We start from the raw sequence: 19395 nt of genomic DNA, 5'->3' as shown, positions 1-19395 counted from the left end.
ATCTATTTTTTTTATTTTAAAAATCGTGCATATTCTTTTATTTATTTCGCAAAGATGCATTCTTTGTGTTGATATGTGAAAAAAAAATGTTACTCACTGCGGACTAAACGGTAAAAAGTGTGTATGCATGAGATATAGTTTTAGAAATCGTAGTCCATCATGTGCGCGTTCCCGCCCTCCTGCTTCTCATAGCAGGGTGACGTTTTTCGCCACCACACCGGAAGCGCCGCTGCCACCAGTAGCGCTCGCGGTGTCTCCCAGCGCCGCGGATCAGAGCCGAGCGCGGTCACACCTGGTGGGACCGGAGCGAGCAGTTTGGCGAAACATCTCCGACAGGTGAGTCTCCTTCCACTTTTACACTACTTTCTTTCACTTTCGCGAGTTTAACACATATCCACATAGGGTCTTTAATAGAAAACGAGTTGAGACAGGGTGTTTAAGTGGGTACAAAGCTTTAACTTTTTGAGGAAAGTCCGTTCTTCAGCGTCTGCGCGAGACAGAAACGTTTTAGTTTGTTAGTTGTTTGAAAACATTTTAGCTATTCTTTTCAGCGAGACTGACTTTCTTTTCCTCCAACCTGTCAACAGCTCCACAGTTGATCGCTTGAGGAATGTGGTTTCATTAGAAAGGTTGCCCAGACCCGAAAGTTTGCACTAAGTTCAACTTTACTTTCACTCACTTTCGAAGCAGTAAAGGGATCATGGCTACTGGCGGGTTTAAGTCAAACGCACCCGCTGACTTTTTGGAGGAGTGGAAGGCAAAAAGGGAGAAAATGAGGGCTAAAATGCTGGGGGACATTGCAAAAGCCACTGGTGTCCCCCTGAACCCCGCCAACAGCAACAGCCGCCTCGGCGCTCCGCCGGGCACCGAGCTCTGTACCAACCCGGACCGAAGCGCCTCCGCTGGGAACTGCCGCACCTCCTCCTCCTCTCCGGTGGCTCGGTCCCCCTCCGGCGGCACGCTGAACAGACCCGAGGAAGAGGCGCACCACCCGGCCGCACCCGCAGCCACCACCCCCACCGCCCAGGGGAGCAACCTGAAGAAGGCCCCGCCTCAGATGGAGAAGACTCGGTGCGCTTCGCCGGACTCCAGCTCTATGATGGCGTGCAATAATGACAGTGACAAGGACAGTCCGTCACCATCACCCAGCAAGGGGAAGGAGAAGAAAAACTCAGGTCCCAGTGCAAGGAAGGGCAAAGGACAGATTGAGAAGAGGAAGTTAAGGGAAAAGAGGAGATCTACAGGTGTTGTCAGCATACCGTCCAATGAGGTGAGTGTGATACGGAAGCAACTAACCTTTTTCTAATCGTTTATAGACTGGAGTTTTGAAAATGAGATTTTATCAATGTATTGGAATGACTGGTAATGACAGTCTATTATTATTAATAATAATCTTAAAAGTGTGGTGTGTTTGTATTCATCCCCTTTTGCCATTGTAGCATTACATAAACTCCACTGGCTTTAGAAGTCACTTAAAAGAAAGAAGTCATTGATCAGAGTCTACACTAATGGAATTAGTCATCAATAATCACCTGGTTTTCAGAGTCCAGCATGCTTTAGATGCACACCTGATTGAAATGATTGGTCCCTTCAGGAAGCCATAAAGTTCTGCAAAGGCCTTAAGTCAGGTGTGTTGAGAGAACAGCTGAAATGTACAAGAAGCAGAAGGATTTTTCTAGAGCGAAATAGGTGACACAGCAAACATGTGTAAGACGGTACCCTGAACACACCGTTCCCTCAGTTGTAGCAAAGTGATGACTAGAGAAATGACATCCTGAAATCCTACAGCTGTGATTGCAGTCAAGTGTTTCAAGAAGATTTCCAAAACGGGACTGAATGCAAATAAATTAGATTTATATTTACAGCATTTTTTTTCCATCATTTTTTAACCAACATTGTCTGATTAAAAATGGACTCACATTTATGATTGCGAAAAGGCACTTTGTGAAACATATTTACACATGTTGTCTAAAATGGTAAAACTCATGAATAATATCTTAAAGAGGATTCAAGTGAGTCAGGAGTTGAGGCAAATTATGAGCACATGATTGGCCTCCATATAAATGGTTCTAAAGTTGCATTTCCTTGTTTTTCCTTCTTTTGTAACTTCAGATGTTTAACATTCCTCATATGTAATGTGGGACTGTTTGTTTCTCAGAAATGTGATTCCTAGGGGTCAGTGTGTGTAACACTTCCATAAATGATTTGAAGCAAAGACCAGCTCTTGTTTTCCCCCGAAAGACTCCAAATTCCTCTCATACATGTGTCTGGTTTAATCGAGCCTCTGTAGCGAGGAAAAAAGAAAGCAGCTCTGGGAGGGAAGGAGGGGTGTGTGTCTCCGTCTGTGTGTGTTTGAAGGCGGCGGTTCACATTCATTGTTTTTGAGTTTAAATCATGTCGCACTCCTGGCCTGATTCCTGTGGTTCAGACACATGCAGGAACTCTGATATGAAGCCGTGCCAGTCGGCCCAGTGAGGGCCACCGCTGTGATTATGTACTCTGAAAGCACTCAAATTATTCAGAAATGCTGGGAGTGTGAGCTGCTTTTATTAGGGTTAAAAGTGGTCCACAACCTTCCCATTTTCCATTTGTTCTCACATTCACAACCCACCCAGACCTCTGTGCTCTCCATGTACCAAATCTTGGAGATTGACCAGTTTGTCAGCTGGCGCTCTAAATCCTGTTATTAGGTGCTCAGTAGTGTCGAGCAAAACTGTTTGAAGACTGGATATGGGCCAGCCAGTAATCAGGAAATGAGCGTTAGCTTACATCTTAGATTTGTGCTGGCTGAAGTTAGGGTGAGGAACCCTTTCTGGGTCATAAAACAACACATGGGAGGTCTTCAGATAACCTTTTTAAAAACAATTGCATAGTTTTGGCCGTGTTTCAGTAGAAGTTTCAAAACTATAATTATAAGCGAATGAATTATGTCAGTGTTCAGTTGGCTTGTTTGCAGCCAGGTAAAATTTTGCTGCTGCTGTTATATTTTTGTCAAAGTTTGGGAACCAGTGTTAATGAAAACAAATTGCGTTGTGTGTCAGCCAGCATTGCCTCTCTGTAGATCAACTTCCCAAGCTGCATTTTATTTTGAATGTTTTAGATGTGCTTCAGGGAAGTATCTGGAAATATTCCGGTAGTAGCACGGAGCGCCGTGCCACAGAAAAATCCACAAATATTGAACTGCAAATACAGAAATGGGTCTGAGCAAATATTATGATGCTTTTGGATTTTTCTTTTCAAAGATCAAAGAAAACATTCGCTTAATATCATTTGACCTGCAAACCTTGATTATAAAGATGGATCAAACTCCTGCCATTCAAGCGCTTTCTCTGGTATCATTTTATGTGGATTTTAAACTTTAAGAATATAATGATGGGGGGGAAAATTAATGGTTTTGGAGCTCATTTCTTATAAAAATCTTGATTTACAGGAACTCAGCCAATGCCTGCTTCTGCTATGGTTTAAGGCCTGCTTAATGTAGCGTATGAGGCATTGATTTTATCTGGTGTACCAGCATTTAGGCCAAACTTTTGTGATTTTATGTGCAGTGAAAATAAAGAAAGCCCTCCCCTACAAAAGGTGGAACCAAATCAAAACAATAATACCACAACTAAGCAGAGGAGAAGCAAGAAGGACGTTTGTTTTCAGAAAAAAAATGTTAGTAGAGAATTTTGAGGTAAAATAATTTAAATATATTTTCATGTAAAGTTGTTTCGCTCTCCTCAAGTGTTGCAAGTAGAGCTGTGGTGGTACGTTATTTCTTATCGCTTCTCTCTCTCTTTTTTTGTAATCTTAGTTTAAAATCTTTCAGGTTTACATGCCAGATTATAAACCTCTGGTCTTGTGATGACATGCAAAACTACTAAAGGCACGAAATGGAGGAATGTCCAGATGTAGATATTGGGTTTGACCTGCTTTTTGGTAGATTCCTCATATTTTGGTATATTTTAACATTATGGCATCTGAGTTATTAAACATTTGTCAGCTGCACATCAGTGTGGTGAACTGCCTGCTCCACCACATCCCAGATGTGCTCAATTAGAGATCTGGTGACTTTGGATCCCTTTTGAATACAGTGAACCACTTCTTCCAGTCTTTGATATTTTAGGAAGGTCACATTATGGCTCCAGGAACTAGAAAATATGTGAAAATGCATTAACTTTAGCAGTACTTGACAAAAAATGATGTAATTTTTATCTATCTGGCTAATTAGTTTTTCCCTGTCTAAATTTTTAGGTGTTTTTTTCTGTTATTGGCAGAATTAATCCATAACTACCATAGTCAAAGTACCTGCCTGTGTTCAATTAACACACATAAACTATTAAACACTTTCCATTGGTGCTTTGATATGTATTTTCTGTGTGCAAGTCTTCCTTTCTTCCCCCCTAAAACAAGAAGCAAACCATGCAAATGAAGACTCCACTCTCACAAGCCGCCCTTTGTGAAGTAAACATGAATGGACAGGTGTGAATGGAGTTGCCTGGGATTATCTTCCCTGCTCATTTTATGCAGAATAAAAGCTGCAGAGAGGAATTTCAGAGCATCCAGGGAACCCAATATTCTGACCGCTGAGGCCATAATGGCATGATAAAAGCTCCATACTCATTTGGAGAGAGATGCTTCTGTATGGTGTTGCCCACTAATAACCGCAGTGTAGAGGGCACTCTTGGTGGGATTGACCCCTGACCTTTGTAAGAAGCTTATGCAACGGAGAAGCACTTAAATGAGAGAATGTTTGTGGAATGTTGAGTTCTCTTATCTGAAGAGATTTGCGCCTGTGATGTAAGCATGTTTCCCATCTGTCGCATGGTGCATTCGTTGCTCATTGTGTTGACTTTTACGAGCTTTGAGGTTTACGAGGCTGTGGTCAAACGCCTCGGGCCCGGGAGAAGCTGCAGAGAAGCATTACCTCAACCAGCGCCTCTCCAGGTTTTCCTGCAGCTCTGCCGATGAGATAAGCAAGTTTATCATGCAGTACACAACCGCAAGACAAGATAGGGGCTTACTTAACCCCGATGTTTGATTTATTATATTTTGCCTCCACTTTACATTCTAGTATTGGAGTACAGTTTTGTTAATCCTTTTAAATGTTTTCATTCTGAAACAGTTCAACATTTGTAACAGTTTCTTTTCCGTCCTTCCCACATTGTTTCTACTAATGGCAAGTGATATCAAGCTTCTCGTGTAAGACTGCAGTCGCTGAAATAGGATTAGGACTGATGATTAGCGGGGTTAGCGTTAGGACATCAGCATCTGTGTGTGTTCCCCGAACAATGTCCATCCCTTCTTAACTAATTTGTAGTTTGAAGAGGTTATTAAAATTCCCAAATTCAGCAAGTCCCATAACGGATTGGTTGAAAGCTCAAAAGGATAAACAAGCAGAAACTTTGCTGCCCTCCACTGAGCCTTTCTGTTATCTATTGAAAGTCTTGCTCTCTCTTGCAGCCTGAATAAACCACAAGCTGAATATCCTTTTAGATTGTTGTGGTTCACTTGACCACATGTGTGAGTGAGACTTCAGATGTCTTACTCACACTAACAAGTTTTTTTCCTCCTGGACTGAAGGTGTTAAAATTCTTTGTCTTTAACTTTTGTTGATCTGTTAAAGAATGCAAGAAGGTGATTTTCAGATGGTGGAACTTGTTTTATTATCCTTTTAATTGGTCTCAAAGATGGGCCCATCATGACAGTAAATAGCAGATGGATTATATCACTAGTGTTGGTAAGCAGTGAGCTATTTGGGCCGGGTGTTTTTGTTTTCCGTCTTTGAATTGCAGGAATGTTTTGGTCGACTTATTAAAAGAAATTCTGGACTTTTTTTTCCTTACGGCATGTCTTACCATTTACCGTCACTGAAAATATTTTAGGATTGAGAAAAATTCCATCTCAGTCTTGTGTACGTTAGATAAGGGGAGTTTTAAAGGAAGGAGCAAACAAAAAGAGAGAGCGCTCTACAGCTGAAATAAAGTCTTTACCATGTCTGGCCCCTTTTTCCACACATGCACCTGGGGGTCTTTCAGCACGTCCTAACACCATAGTGCTGCAATGAGCCATGGCACGTGGTTTTGTTCATCATGTGAGACAGCTGTATAAATGCCTGTTCATATTAGCTTGATGCCTCACCAGGCTAGCTTTTTTTTTGTCAGATGTGACCAAATCAGCCACTGAAAGCTGAAGAGTATCTACAGTTTAGTCATGCGGTGCCCTCCACGATTATTAAAGCTGTATAAACGGCCTTATGAATTATTTATTTCTTTACTTCAGTAGCATATACTCACTATTTAGCAGATTACTTTATTTGGCAGTTAGAAATCAGACCAAACTGGTGTTCCTCAAGGCTTCATTCTTGGACCACTTCTATTGAATATGTACATGACCCAAAAAATGTAAAATGTTACATCTCTCATATGCTGATGACATTCAGTTTTATGTTTGTGCTACTACATGACCACAGTCACTTGCGGTTTCCAATCTCGGGTATCTTATAAATAAAAGAGCCAAAAATTTATATTTTACAGCCTAATGTGGAAAAAACACTAATTGTTTTTTTTTTGTCTTAAAAATTTCAGGTTAGAAATCAGGACTCTGCTAAACTCAATGCAGCTTAAACTGCAGGTCATACCTGTCATGGACCCAAACGTAATTTTTAAGAGCCGCTCTGTCTTATTCAGCCAACTATGACTCAAAAACTCTGACAGAAGATTGTGGCTCTTGCTGTGTGAAAGGATAGACTCACAATTGTTTGGGCCTACATTGCACTCACAACCGCTGAAGAGGTATGACTCATTTAGACCTCCATCCAGACCTCTGGTTCTGTTTGCTGTTGAAGCATTGCTGCTGTTTGCGTACAAAGTTCAAGGTATCTCTTATCCAGGTTGGTGCTCTTTAGTTATGAGTCCAGAAACTTCCTGGGGCAGAGTGCAGATCATTACTTAAGGATAAAATGCCCCCCTGCAGAGGCTTGCACAGGAATGTGCACATTTTGTGAATACCTGCTACTTGAGCTGCATGCCTACTTGCAGCATGACTTCCCCCCCCCTTGATGTAGCTTTAACAGTTATCAGAAGGTCCCATCGGCTGAGGGTTTGGTCGGCCTCGTATTGACTGGTGCTGCTGACCCTCGTCTGTTTGTGAAGGCCGTTTCCTGACAGGGAAGCATCTGGCTTACGTCTGAGGCATTGCGCACGTCAATGCTAATGCTTGAGTGACACTATTGCTGTCTTTCTAGATAATCTTTAAGTGGAATATGCTCCTATTACGGACACACGTGTGTATGATGATGTGGTGTTGCACTTGTCCTATTTTTAGCCAAATATTTCCAAATGAAGCACAAAGTGAATGATTCTTTTGTCAAAATATTCTTTTACAAAATTCTTGCAAACATTTAGCCAAACCCAGTAAAAGTGCATATCTTTGCCCTCATCTAACCTTGTTTGCCCTGAAAGTTCATCCGAGCTCTAAATTCATTTTTGCACCGTTTTACCCAGTCTTTTTTGTTTTATACTTCATTACCAGGTCTTAAGTTGAAACAAATACGACTTGGCATTTGTTTGTGGAGGCAGTTTACAGAAGTGCACCACGTGGGATTTTAATCCTGGTAGTTTGTGGAGGCATGTAGAGATAAGAGTTAATCGGTTTCATGTTTCCACTTCTTGAAATTAAGTCTGCTGCTGTCGTGCAGTCGTGGGCGATGTTTTTTTTTCTTGGTTTTTCTGCCGCCGGGTATGTAGACATAGAAGACTCTCACTCTGCGGGGGGGTATTAAGTAACCAAGTCGAGGATTAGGAGTGATTCTGTGCATCTGTAACATGTAACCTATTTGTCGGGCATTCTTTGCTGGAGACTGTGGGGAATTTTGTGAGTCAGCCCTAATCAGGCCACTCTGCATGATTAGGCATTTGGGAGGCTTGTCTGTTTGTATTCATTAAAGTAGAATTACTTGGAGAACCCAGTGTCCCTCTTCCCACTTTTCTTTTTTAATGTTTGGCTCAAATTTAGTTGTTGGTTTCCTTCTTGTTCTGTAAAACGCTGCTTTTTAAAATTCCCGAATCCCTTTAGGTCAATGAATAATTTTAGCCTCTTCTTGCATAACTGAAGGGAGATTTTAGCAAGCACATAAATGCAACCCTGAAAGTAAAGCAATACATGAAAGATGTACAGTAGTTGAGTCATAGAACATCTTTCAGATGCAGTACACATTAATTATCACTAGTGGTTGACTATAAAGTCTCTTAAAAGCCAATAAATTCTCAGTTGGACTCTCCCAGGTCTCTGTTGACACTGGGAACAAAACATTTTATCTTAAAAAATGTTTATGTCCAGTCAAACACCATGTTTTCTGAAATTTCACCTTCATCCAAACTTTTTAATTTATATTCTTGAAAATGTTGAGGATTTTAAGCAATGCAATGGTGTTCAAATTGGTTCATGGCCCACAGCCGCCAGCAAGAAGCTAAAATCTGTGAATACTTGAGAAACCTTCTAAATACACGCATAGGTGGCCCTTTTAATGTTCAAAACTCAACATTCCTGTACTCTGCATTAATCTGGAAGCCATTTTAACACTTTTGCAGAAGCTAACGTCTATGATCTTCCTCGTTTCTGCTTTTAGGGGTTCAGCCAATCAGTACCAAGGAAAATTTAAATCTAGATTGATTAAATGATAAATAGGATTTATTTGTGCTTCTGCAAACTGTGAAGATCTTTAATTGCTCTTACGACAAGTGAAAACTTGTAGGTTCACATGTGCTGCATTTTATTCGGTTAATTTATTTGGTTTTAAAACATATTTTTAAATCATTGTGTTTAGAAACTTTTGGTTAGTGAAGACACATGAACGCCAAAGCAGGTCCAGCTAGGTGAACAGTAATAAACAACCAGAGGTTAGTGGAGTTATTAATCTTCTTTTTGGCATTTTTATTTTTACAAGCAGATCCGTTTTCTTTTCGAAGAACCGACATGAAGTCTTACTTGTCTTCTATTTTGTGGTTTGCATTTTCTCATCTTTGGGTCTTTTCTTAATCATAAAGGTTTGTTCATATCATTCGTAAAATGGAAAGTTTTATAAAATGGCTTTTAATGCCGTTGATGGTTTCACTAAGGGAGTGGCCCCTTCTAAGACGCCTGACTTTCAAACATTATAAATGTAGCTTAACTTAAATTTTGATCCAAGATTATCCAGTTTCGTTTGAATCGGAAGCAGGGATTCCTCTGCTTGGCTCAGTCACTGTTCTGTTCACTCATGCCATTTTATTGCAGGAGGGACAATAAGCTCCAGTTATGTTAGTCTGAGTGACTGCACATCGACAGACCGATTCTGTCTGCAGTCTAACAGGTTTCACGCTCTGCCTCTGGGTTACGTCACCCTGCGACTTGCTCAAACTCTTTCCCCGTGATTAACAATGCTGCTAATGGGCAAACTGGTTCTACACACTGCTGTACCTGCAATCAACAGATGATGAGCCAGGATATTTTTCTTTTTTCTGCTTTTAAGTTATGAGGGAAAGTCTCAGATGTAGGAGTGTCGGCTGCATAATTTGCCTCCCTCCCTTTAGCAGCACCGCTGAAGGCCTGCATTTTAAATTAAAACTGATTCCCTTGGCACATGTGTTTCACAAGTGAAAATAAGTAGGATTTATTAACTAAAACATTTACGTTTGTTTGGTATTTTGGGATGGAGTGAAAATATTTTTCTTTAATTAGCTGAATAATTACATTTCCCCCTGTCTCAATATTACTGAGATAGAAAATATTTTCCTGTGGATCCCTTAAAATGTCCACATGGGGCAATAGAAAGTTTCACTTCAGACGCACTAAAAGCTGTGCTCAGTCAAACAGCTCAGGAATGCAGTCGAACCTTTAAAACTGAATAAATATGTGGCTGTAAACTGCCAAATGCACGAAGCCTTTATCTTTAAGCCTTTTCCCCACAACAAAGGAGCCTGAAACCTGCTTCAGCTGAGTGAAGGGCCGGCCTGCTGTCATACCCCGAAGCTCAAGTTCCCCCGTTTGTCGATGTGCCATGCCATGAATGTGTGTAGAGTTGTGTTTATCGGGGTAGTTCCTGCTTTGAGGTTGGGATTTACACTGCACCACCCACAAAAAGGAAACTTTCTTTCTTCTGTTTCTCACTGCTTGGTTTTGACTCTTTTACACAGAAAACTTTCAACAGGGAAAATTCTGTGGTGCAGCTTGCAAAAAGCTACTAGCTAGTAGGTTTTTAACTGGCTTCTGTTTTTTTGTTTTGGTCTTGCAACTGAGACATTCTGAGTATTAAGATCACCAGACCTGATGTGACAAAGAGGCAGCTTTAAATAGAATTAGCAATTGAACTAGGACAGTTACTACAGCTCTCTTGGTTCACGATCACTGTAAAAATTCCTGAGGTTTGCCACAAAACCCTCCCTAAAATACCATGAGAAACGGTTTTATTATCTGGACTCTGGCTGGCAACACGAACCTATAAATCTGTCCGGCAATGACAAAAGTTTGATAGATTCTCCTGTAAGTATTCAGAGTATTTCAAAGTTATCTTCCAGGATGCATTCGTTTGCAAATTCACAAACATTTGGAGTTGTCTGTGTTGGAAGCATTATGTTCACATCTGTTGCCTTTAAGAAGGATACAAATGGGCTTTTGCTATTTTTGACTTCCCACACTCTTGGGTTATCTCCGTTTTTTTTTAAGTGAACTCCTCCGAGTTTGATTATTATAGAAAATATTACAGGTACCTCAATGAACTTTTAGTTTTAGAAAAGTTGATATATTTATGATGATTAAATTGTAATTTACGTCATGTTTTTTTTATATTACTCTGAGTTGTAGTAGATTTTTAATTGGTTGCTTGAGCAAACCTGTTTTAAATACTTTCCCACAGAAGATGTTTACAGAACCCTCTTCTTTCACTTTCTCTCTCTTCCTTTAATTAAAATGCGGTAGTTTTTAATCGATTTGTTTAATTGGTTCACGTTTATCAGTCTCGCCTGAAGCCGACGTCGGTCTTTGGGGTTTCAGTTTGGAGAAACAGACATGAGTACTCTTGAACAAATCAAACTACCAGCTGCTAAAGCTTTAAGTGCACATTTATGTTACGTTTGATTGTTCATATCTTCCACCCTTATCAGCTTTCACTGTTGACTTCCTTAAGCAGGTTACTTGAGCTTTAATTGGCAGTTTTACTTTATAGTAGATTCACACCGAAAGGGAATAAAATCTCTGGAAGTAGGTTGAAGTTGGTGGTCATGTGATGGAAGCACAAACCTCTTATTTGGTCCTGAAACTTTCTATCTGCTTGTATGTTTGGACTTTTGTCTCGGTTTTTGGCATGAATCTGCTGCAGCAACAAGTCGTGCTGTGTGATATTTAGAATATTCAGCTGGACAGAGTTGATATATGAAGCTTGCGGTGTGGTGTGAAACCCGTCTGCACCAGGCTTTAGTCTGATCCTCCCTCACCTGAAGTTTTAGATGCTGCATTCTTCACAAGATTACAGCAGGAATCTTCAAAGCTACTGTGTGTTTTTACAAACCGCCTTTGTCAGGCTCTGACACATGCTTTGTTGCTACATTGGCTCAGATGTTTGGATCTGATGTGTCAACCTCGCGTTTATTTCTAGGTCACCAGTAGTCATCGGCGCAAACTTGTTTTTAAGCAAATGGAGGCATTTAGAAATGCAAACAGACGGCTGGTAAACAGTCACACTCTTGTCTATATTTAGAGATTTGAAAAAAAAAGCTTTAGATTGTTTTGGGCACAACGAATACCAGATGTATTTATTTATTTATTTGGCTTATTCACAACACACTCCGGTAGATCTAACAGTCTCCATGTTTTTTCCCCCTCTACATTCGTTCACTTATGTTTTCATTTTTGCATCATGCATGCCCTGCAAAGCAAGATGTTCACTGAGCTTGTTTTTTTTATTTACTACACAAAAAAACAAATGTGAGAAGAAAAAATGAAAAAGCGGTCTTGACCAGATCCAGGTAAATGTTTCTGTCATGCCTTGATATGCAGAGAGTAATTCTGTCCATAGGTGTCTCGTAGGGCTCTCTCCTGTGTGGGTATTAACCTTTTTGTCCATGGCACTAAAAGCATTTTGAAAGATTTATGGCCAATGAAACTTCTCCGCTCACCATGACTGATGAGATTTTCATTGCTACCCGTTCCTTTTTGACTGCTAGATATGTTTTGAGTTCCATTTTTCCACCAGCACCTTGTTTGTATTTTTGTCTCTGCCCTCTCCTGCGTTTCATCTCTTCTGGTATTTGGCGTTCCCTCACAAATGGATTATTTTCCTTTTTCCATCTGAGGCCTCCTCCAGTTCAAATAAAACCCTGCTGTCTCCAGCCATCTCCTCAAAGAGCTCATCAGTGAATCTGATCGCGAGTCTGCATGCATGCACAGCCATTTGTTTGCATCTACACACTGCAGGCTTCGAGCCCATGAGTAAACATGAGTTACAGCAGTGTGTGGGGGCTTGTTGCCCTTCACTTCTGTCCTTTTTCATGGCTAACCCTACAGCTCAATGTGAAGCTGTCTTGGGGAAAAATCTTTGACAACAGGGTTAGGTTTATCTTCCTTGTATCCGACCTGAAAGGTCACGCAATCAAGTAGAAGCTGGCATTGTGTCACTTTTATCTGGAGGACGGAAAAGGCGATTCCCCTGGAATTACTTTGACACCTCCCTGGATGTAAAGAGAACTTATTCTGCACAAGATGCATTTGAGTTTCAGGTAGTACAAGGAATAAAATGCATCTGTATTCACCCAGTGTCTCTCAGAATAGAGCTACAGTAACTTTTAGCAAGGGAGATTCTGCCTCTATTGCTAATTGAAACACTTGAACAGTTGATAAACTCGTTGAACAAGAAGAGTTGATTCTTTGTGTTAAAGTTTTTGATCATTTATTAAAATAGACTAATGTTCTGAGTATTCAATAATGAGGCTTGGGTTGATTTTTACTGAAAAATGATGTTTTGCACACAAGTGTGTGAGGGTGAAACACAGTTTCTACTTTATCGTTTTGAATAAAGTATCAAACCTTTAAATATTTCTTTAATTTTAGTAACTGACCCAACAAAGCCCTGCAGAAAGACGAAGTGATGTCCACTCAGGTATTTAAATTGACAGACCAGAAAGGAACCGGCTCTTGATTCAGTCGTCCTCTGATGTAGTTTGTGTGAAATTGCATTTTTTTCTGTCCTGTGATCCTTTTTGTTTCACAGTTGCAGCATCCTGCCAGGAACACTGTTTGTTCTGCAAGCCAGGTTTTCCTCTCCAGGACCATTTGTGGCTTCAGTCATGCTCATCAATTGTAGAAGTAAACTTGGGCTGAACGTTGAGCTGATTCAAAAGCCGTGTGTTGAACAAGCAGTAACCTTTCCCAGCCCGAGCCATTAGCTGCTGGTGGGGAGTCCCGGCTGTGCTTAGCATGACTCACGGTCTGGCTTGGTGTCTGCCAGTGGACAAACACAATAGCCTCTGTACACAATAGGCCTGCCCCTGCTCTGCTGGAATGCAAAACATGCTCTAACGGTTTCCGATATCTAAGGATTGTGTTACATGGCAAGAAAACCAAGGTGTAGTTCACAAGATATCCCCACTCACAAGTAGATGTATAATGGAATATTACTGGCCTTCTGTCGTCTCCTATAATGCCTTTTTATTTTAATTGAGGCTTGGTAAATTAGAGTAAAGTTGTGGAGGCTTGAGTGGATGATTTGAACCTTTTTGCTTGATGTGTGGACCAAATTTTATTTCTTTGTTTTGTCAATTAAGCAATTAAGTTTTCCGTCATCCATCTATTTATCCATTATTCCCCTTTTCTGTCCATCTGTTTATCATCCATCTGCCTGTCCATTCATCCTAGGTTTGTGTGTCCATCTATATCCTAATTCTCTTCATCCATTCATCCAAAATGATGCTGTCTACTGTGGGACTGGTATTATAATCATGTGATCATTTGACTGTTCTTGAAGTAGAGCTTCTCCTCCAAACAGGAAGCTAAACTTTGCAAATTGTACCATTTGCACTGGCATTTTTTTTTTTTTTACAGCCAAGATCCAGCTTTTGGTCGTAGTGCAACATTTTCTGTTACTTTTAAGAGCACAGGAAACTTTCTTCAAACAGGAAGTGTTGAGATGAGAGAACAGAGCTTCTGATGTCAGTGGATGGAGGCCGAGTTCCTCTGGGAATGGTGGAACAGTCATAAACATTTAGTGAGATTATTACAGCAGTACAGCCTACACAAACATGCAGTCCCAGTTGGATTGCAGTCTTATCACTGAATGCTGGAAACTTGTGCCGCTGAGCAAGAAACGCCAATAAAACATAATTTGCAGATTGTTTGAATGTTCTTTGGTGCAAGATAACTCTAGTCTGAAGATTAGAAAGAAGAATCCTTTTAAGATGTAGCCTGTTTCTGTTGTTCGAAAGAGAATAAAATATATTCACTCGTCTTTACAACAGCATTTTGCAATGCAAATATTGCTTTTGATTTTGTGCATTTTCTGACCTCTTTTAAAAAGACAACTGTCTCCCTAATGGAATGGGAGTTATGTGAATATGTTTACTATTATTCGTATTTACAGCAGGAGACACAAACATTGACCTGTTGCATGCTTTTTGTTCCGTCAAGCTCTTATTTTTTCCGTCTTTAACATTTGCTTTCAAATGCTTTTTATTAAATGTCAGAACTGCCCTGTTTTCCTTGAGTGACACTTGAGAGAACTGATGCAGAGCTTTAATTCTGGAAATGGAAGACTATTATTTGCTATAGTTTTGTTTTAGTTGCTGTAGCAAAAAAAAAAAAAAAAAACAGTAAGGTTGTATGAATTTAAATAAGGATTTAAAATTGTAGACGCATCCTGTTTAAGTTTAATAACAAATTAGCTGAATTTCTTTCAGACTTGTTTCACACAAGTATAATTGTTCTAAGTGCTCTTAGATTTGGCTGCAGGTCATGCCTGAATGAACATTCATTTGCTCTGAACTCTTTGTCTTCATCTCTTTATTTTCCACCCTGCATACCACCCTTCCACATTCAGAGATGGGCATTTGGGCTCATTCCAAGGATGTCCATTATTGAAATCCTGAACTAATTCCCTCCACTCAGTCTCTCACTCCAGCCCCCTACCCCTGCTGCTCTTCTTGCAAATCCACCCCTCTTGTTGTGTGTCTTAACTCTGCTGTGCAAGATAAGCCTCTGCAGCCCTTGGGGTTGTGTAGGATCGGTGGACTGAAGGAGCCGTTTCTGTTCAGAGCTGAGGTGAGAAAAGACGTAGTCTATTCGTCTTGCCCATGATTTTCCCAGAGTCTCATGAGAAGAATCTGTTTTCTCATGAATAACAAACAGTAGAGGGACCATTTTATTACTTTAAATCTTCTGAAAACTTCAGTTAACAACTAATTTCATGGTTCCACCATTTACAAAAAAAGAAAAAAATCTGAAATATAGCTCACGTTTCCATTTAAGCAACTTTCAAAAGAGTTTAAAAGATTTGGTTAATTGTAAAATACCGTTATCACAATTTTCTGCAAGATTTTCACAAGATGTTTTCACTGCGTGCTTTAGAAAACACAATTTCCAGCTTCCCATCAGCTAAGTAAGTTATCTTTGAGCTGTCTTCATAAATCTTCCTTTCTTAACTTATGTCTGACTTGTCAGATTTCTTGGACTTCCTGCTCTGTAGCTAAGAGTTTGCAGGTCAACCAAAATGATTGGAGTCGTTTTTTTGCACGAAGCAGCTGAATCAATTTCCTTCACAATAAGCCTCGACTGTAAATCCACAGTGCTGTAAGCTTCAGAAAGATTTCAAGCCAGTTTAAAAATATTTATTTATTCATTTGCTTTTAAGAACAGAACAGGCTGGATGCTGTGTGCATTTAGTGTTTCATCCAAAGGCTTATTTTTCAGCGTCATCATCTAAGATAAAGGACCGTTGGCTAATTTATTTGCAGAATATATAGAGTATGCTTCACTCTTGATGAATTTAGTTATCCCATTGCGCTGTTGATGTTTTAAAACTACTGCAACAGAGGTTTGATCTTTTTTCATGTGTTGTTTCATCACAAAATAAGAATCCATGGTTCCCTGAAGTCAGAGTTTCAAGAGCGAAGAAATTGGATGTTTCTCACCAACCCGATCCTCAAAATGCAATATTGCTTCCGTACATTTAAAAAGTGGTGAGAGCCACAGCCAAACAGCCTAGTTGCACTTCAGCAGTAAGCATTTTTTAAGAAATAACTACATTTTGTAGATGTATTTGTTTAACGTCTCTGTGTGGAATGCTGATTCATTCATTGCTAACGGTATTGAATATAAGGGATTTCTTGCTACATTCATTTTCAGAGTTAAACGGAGCACAGCACAAAGAGTACATTGTCGCCAATATGCTAAATTTACTACAACGTAAATATGAAGCAACATTTTCTCCAACTATGACTAACAGAAGCTTAACTACAACAAAAGTTGTAGTTAAGTATTCAGTTTTAAACTTGTGCATAGATTTTTTTTTTTTGTTTTGTCGAGGATATTGGAACGAAAACACGGCTTAGGAAGCTAAAATACTTGGATGAAGTGCTACTTGACACTACTGGCCTGTGTTTGCAAAGCCTTCAGTTTCCTTGTCAATCTGACAGTTTAAGATTGGTATCTTGCATACAGGAGGTTCCAGAGCGTTACTTGGCCACAATAACTAGTTTGCCCTCCCTTTTTCTTTTTTTTTTGTTTAGGAAAAAGATGCAGAACTGGAGACTTGAAGACTAGAGCTACCCACATCTTTCTCTTATTTATATGCAAATACAGAGATGCAGTAAACTATTAAAGGACTCATAGGAAACAGAGAAGGGAAATTTCATTGTTGCTTTCGTTTGGTCGGCACTGTAGCACCGGGTGGGGCATAGCAGACAGGAATGCACCCATGCAGCTGTATTCGCCCGGCTCTCATTAGGCGCCATGCGTTTTCTGTTTTGCCTATTAAAATAAGGCAGAACATCAGTAGTTTGAGTCCTCACTTTTACCCCCCAAAACGAAAAAATCAACTGAGAGTGATGGTGGAAGAGGGAATGTTTATATCCTTCCAGGAAAAGCTGAAGCTCATAACAACCTCCTCATTTTGCCTGCTGCCTTTGCTATGATGGGAATGTTGTGACACAGTCAGTAATCCAGGACAAGCTGTACCAGAGAACAATGAGACTGAACTTTTGGAAAACATCCTCTGGTATCATCACCGTTTGCAACATTTAAACTTATGAACTTTAATAAAACAATGTAGTAACATTTTGTCATGCTACAAGTATATGTTTTATTCATAGATTATTTGGATTCAGCTCTCCTGATCCAACTACAAGTATTTTAGTGTTTGCACGTCTAAATGCAGAAATTTTGAATACTTGTGTTGCCATTAAATTTGCTCCAAAAAGTCAGATTTAATGGAGAGCATCTGTGAAAGGCAGTCTTCAGGTTTCATTTAGGTCTGGACTTTGACTGGGCCGTTCTGGCACATAATGTCATTATTGTACTGGAAAAGAACCAGTTCAGGTTTTAAATCCAAGACGTGTTCTTGCATTTCACTTATTTAACTCTGACCATCTCCTGCCTGATTTAAATAAAACCACAGTATGATGGCGATTTGAAAAACTACAGTAACTTTTCTTTCATGTCACAATTGTACACTACTTTTTTGGCCATTTATCTTTGGTGTAAATTCTAAAGTTATTCTTCAAATTCTGAGTTTTGAAATTAGTTTGGACTGTGGTTGAATCTTTTTCTCTTACTCTCCTTTAAGCTTCATGTCTTCAATCACTTCTGACCACCTGCCGTATAGAGAATTCATCCTATACCATGACACACTTTCACTATTGATGGTCATGAGATAAAGCCCAATAAAATACATCAGGGTTGCAAAAAAAAACATTACAGGAGCCCCTGTGTGCTCCTAAAGTATGCAGACAGTAGCACCATGTTCCTTAGTGACTTTATTAGATTTATTTATAAGAAAATAAACTCTACTACTGTACAGTTGAAAAACCATCTGCATGACTCCTAAAGGAAGGAGATTTATTCTTAGCTTAAACTTACCATTTCCAGCAATGCTGTTTTCCATCAGTTAACATTTACTGCTCATCTGGTCCAGTCTTGTTTTCATAAAAAATAAATAAATAAAATAAATACCAGACTCCACTTGGTTTGATGGCTTTGCCTGCAGCAGAGTGCATTTTTCATTAGTCTTGCCTTGTTTCTCTCCTGTAGGGTTTGTAGATTATTTAGAAATGAAATGCCATCAGAAGAAAGCAGCAGGCTGCAGAGTTTTGAGATGATGTGAAACTTCAGAAATCTTTTGCTGGAAACCAAATAATCAATTTGATTTATTACTTTTTCAGTAAATTACTTTGATTTATTTACCTTTTTTTTGTTTGAAAGAATCCTTGATTTTCACCTTTACTCATATTTGATATTTGTTTCTGCAGCTTTTTGTTGTTTTACAGCAGTTTAGCAATTTAGTATTTTCACCAAATCAGGTAAAATTAGAAATCTTGGTACTGGCTGTAGTATAGTTTACCGAAACTGCAAATTAATTCAGATTTTTTTTTTTTTATCATTCAGTGAATTTGAATATTTTTGCATGGAAACTAAATTATTTCAATCATCTGTCGCTGATTATGACTGATTGGGCTGTTTGTCTCTCATCTTTTCAAACTCAGAAGACTTTATCTCTTCCTGATGTGACATGCTGTGAATTAGAGGGAAAACATGCAGCTTCTTCAGCTGAAACCCATTAGGAAGGAAAGGTTGACTGCTTAAATATCTCCTTCAGTCATTTAACATGCATCAGTTTCTGTGTGAGACTCCTTTATTTTCACCCTCTCGTCAATACAGATTTCAGGGTTTTGAAGTTTTCAGTTCCTGCTGTGTGTCTGCGTCAAAATAAACCAAACTGCAGTTTGTCGGTAAGTTGCACCACAGCCTTTCTGTGGTTTTAAATTCAATAGATTACCAGAACACGTCCAGCGTATCAAGTGGCAGCTCAGATGGTGTCGAGTAACTAAGAATTCACTTTTACTAGACTCACTATAGTGAGTTGATTAAAACTTCAACCTACTGCATAAAAAAGGATTCTAGATGTTACAAGGCACTAACAAATCTCGCTTACAAATATCTTGTGCTGACTTGTGAAATCGACTTTTAGGTATTGAAAAGGGAAAGGAATAATAAGGCTGTACTGTCAATTATAGTCAGTCCATCCATTCATACATGCATGTGAGAACTTTACCACGTTGAAATTTGTTGAGTCTTTCTTCAGAGGTTGTTCTGAACAATACAAACTTTGCTCTAAAAAAGGAAACTGGTTCAGCCCAGACTGTTTCTTCTTTTCAAAATTGGAAAACTAGCATT

General features: G+C 39.5%; 1 protein-coding gene across 1 annotated transcript in view; it reads left to right on the top strand.

The window, feature by feature from the left end:
- The first annotated feature begins 205 nt into the window (after positions 1-205).
- pawr (PRKC, apoptosis, WT1, regulator) overlaps positions 206-19395 on the top strand; it is a 57445-nt gene continuing 38255 nt past the window's right edge. Inside the window, exons 1-2 of the mRNA XM_014988504.2 lie at positions 206-336; positions 588-1270. Coding sequence (XP_014843990.2) covers positions 701-1270 — 570 coding nt within the window. The 5' untranslated portion in view covers positions 206-336; positions 588-700. The remainder of the gene's footprint in view (positions 337-587; positions 1271-19395) is intronic.

The sequence above is a fragment of the Poecilia mexicana genome, unplaced genomic scaffold (assembly GCF_051168715.1).
Source record: "Poecilia mexicana isolate PSO_F unplaced genomic scaffold, ASM5116871v1 scaffold_23, whole genome shotgun sequence".
NCBI classification, from domain to species: domain Eukaryota; kingdom Metazoa; phylum Chordata; class Actinopteri; order Cyprinodontiformes; family Poeciliidae; genus Poecilia; species Poecilia mexicana.
Note: the sequence above shows the minus strand (reverse complement) of the source record. Positions and strands in the feature narration are given on the sequence as shown.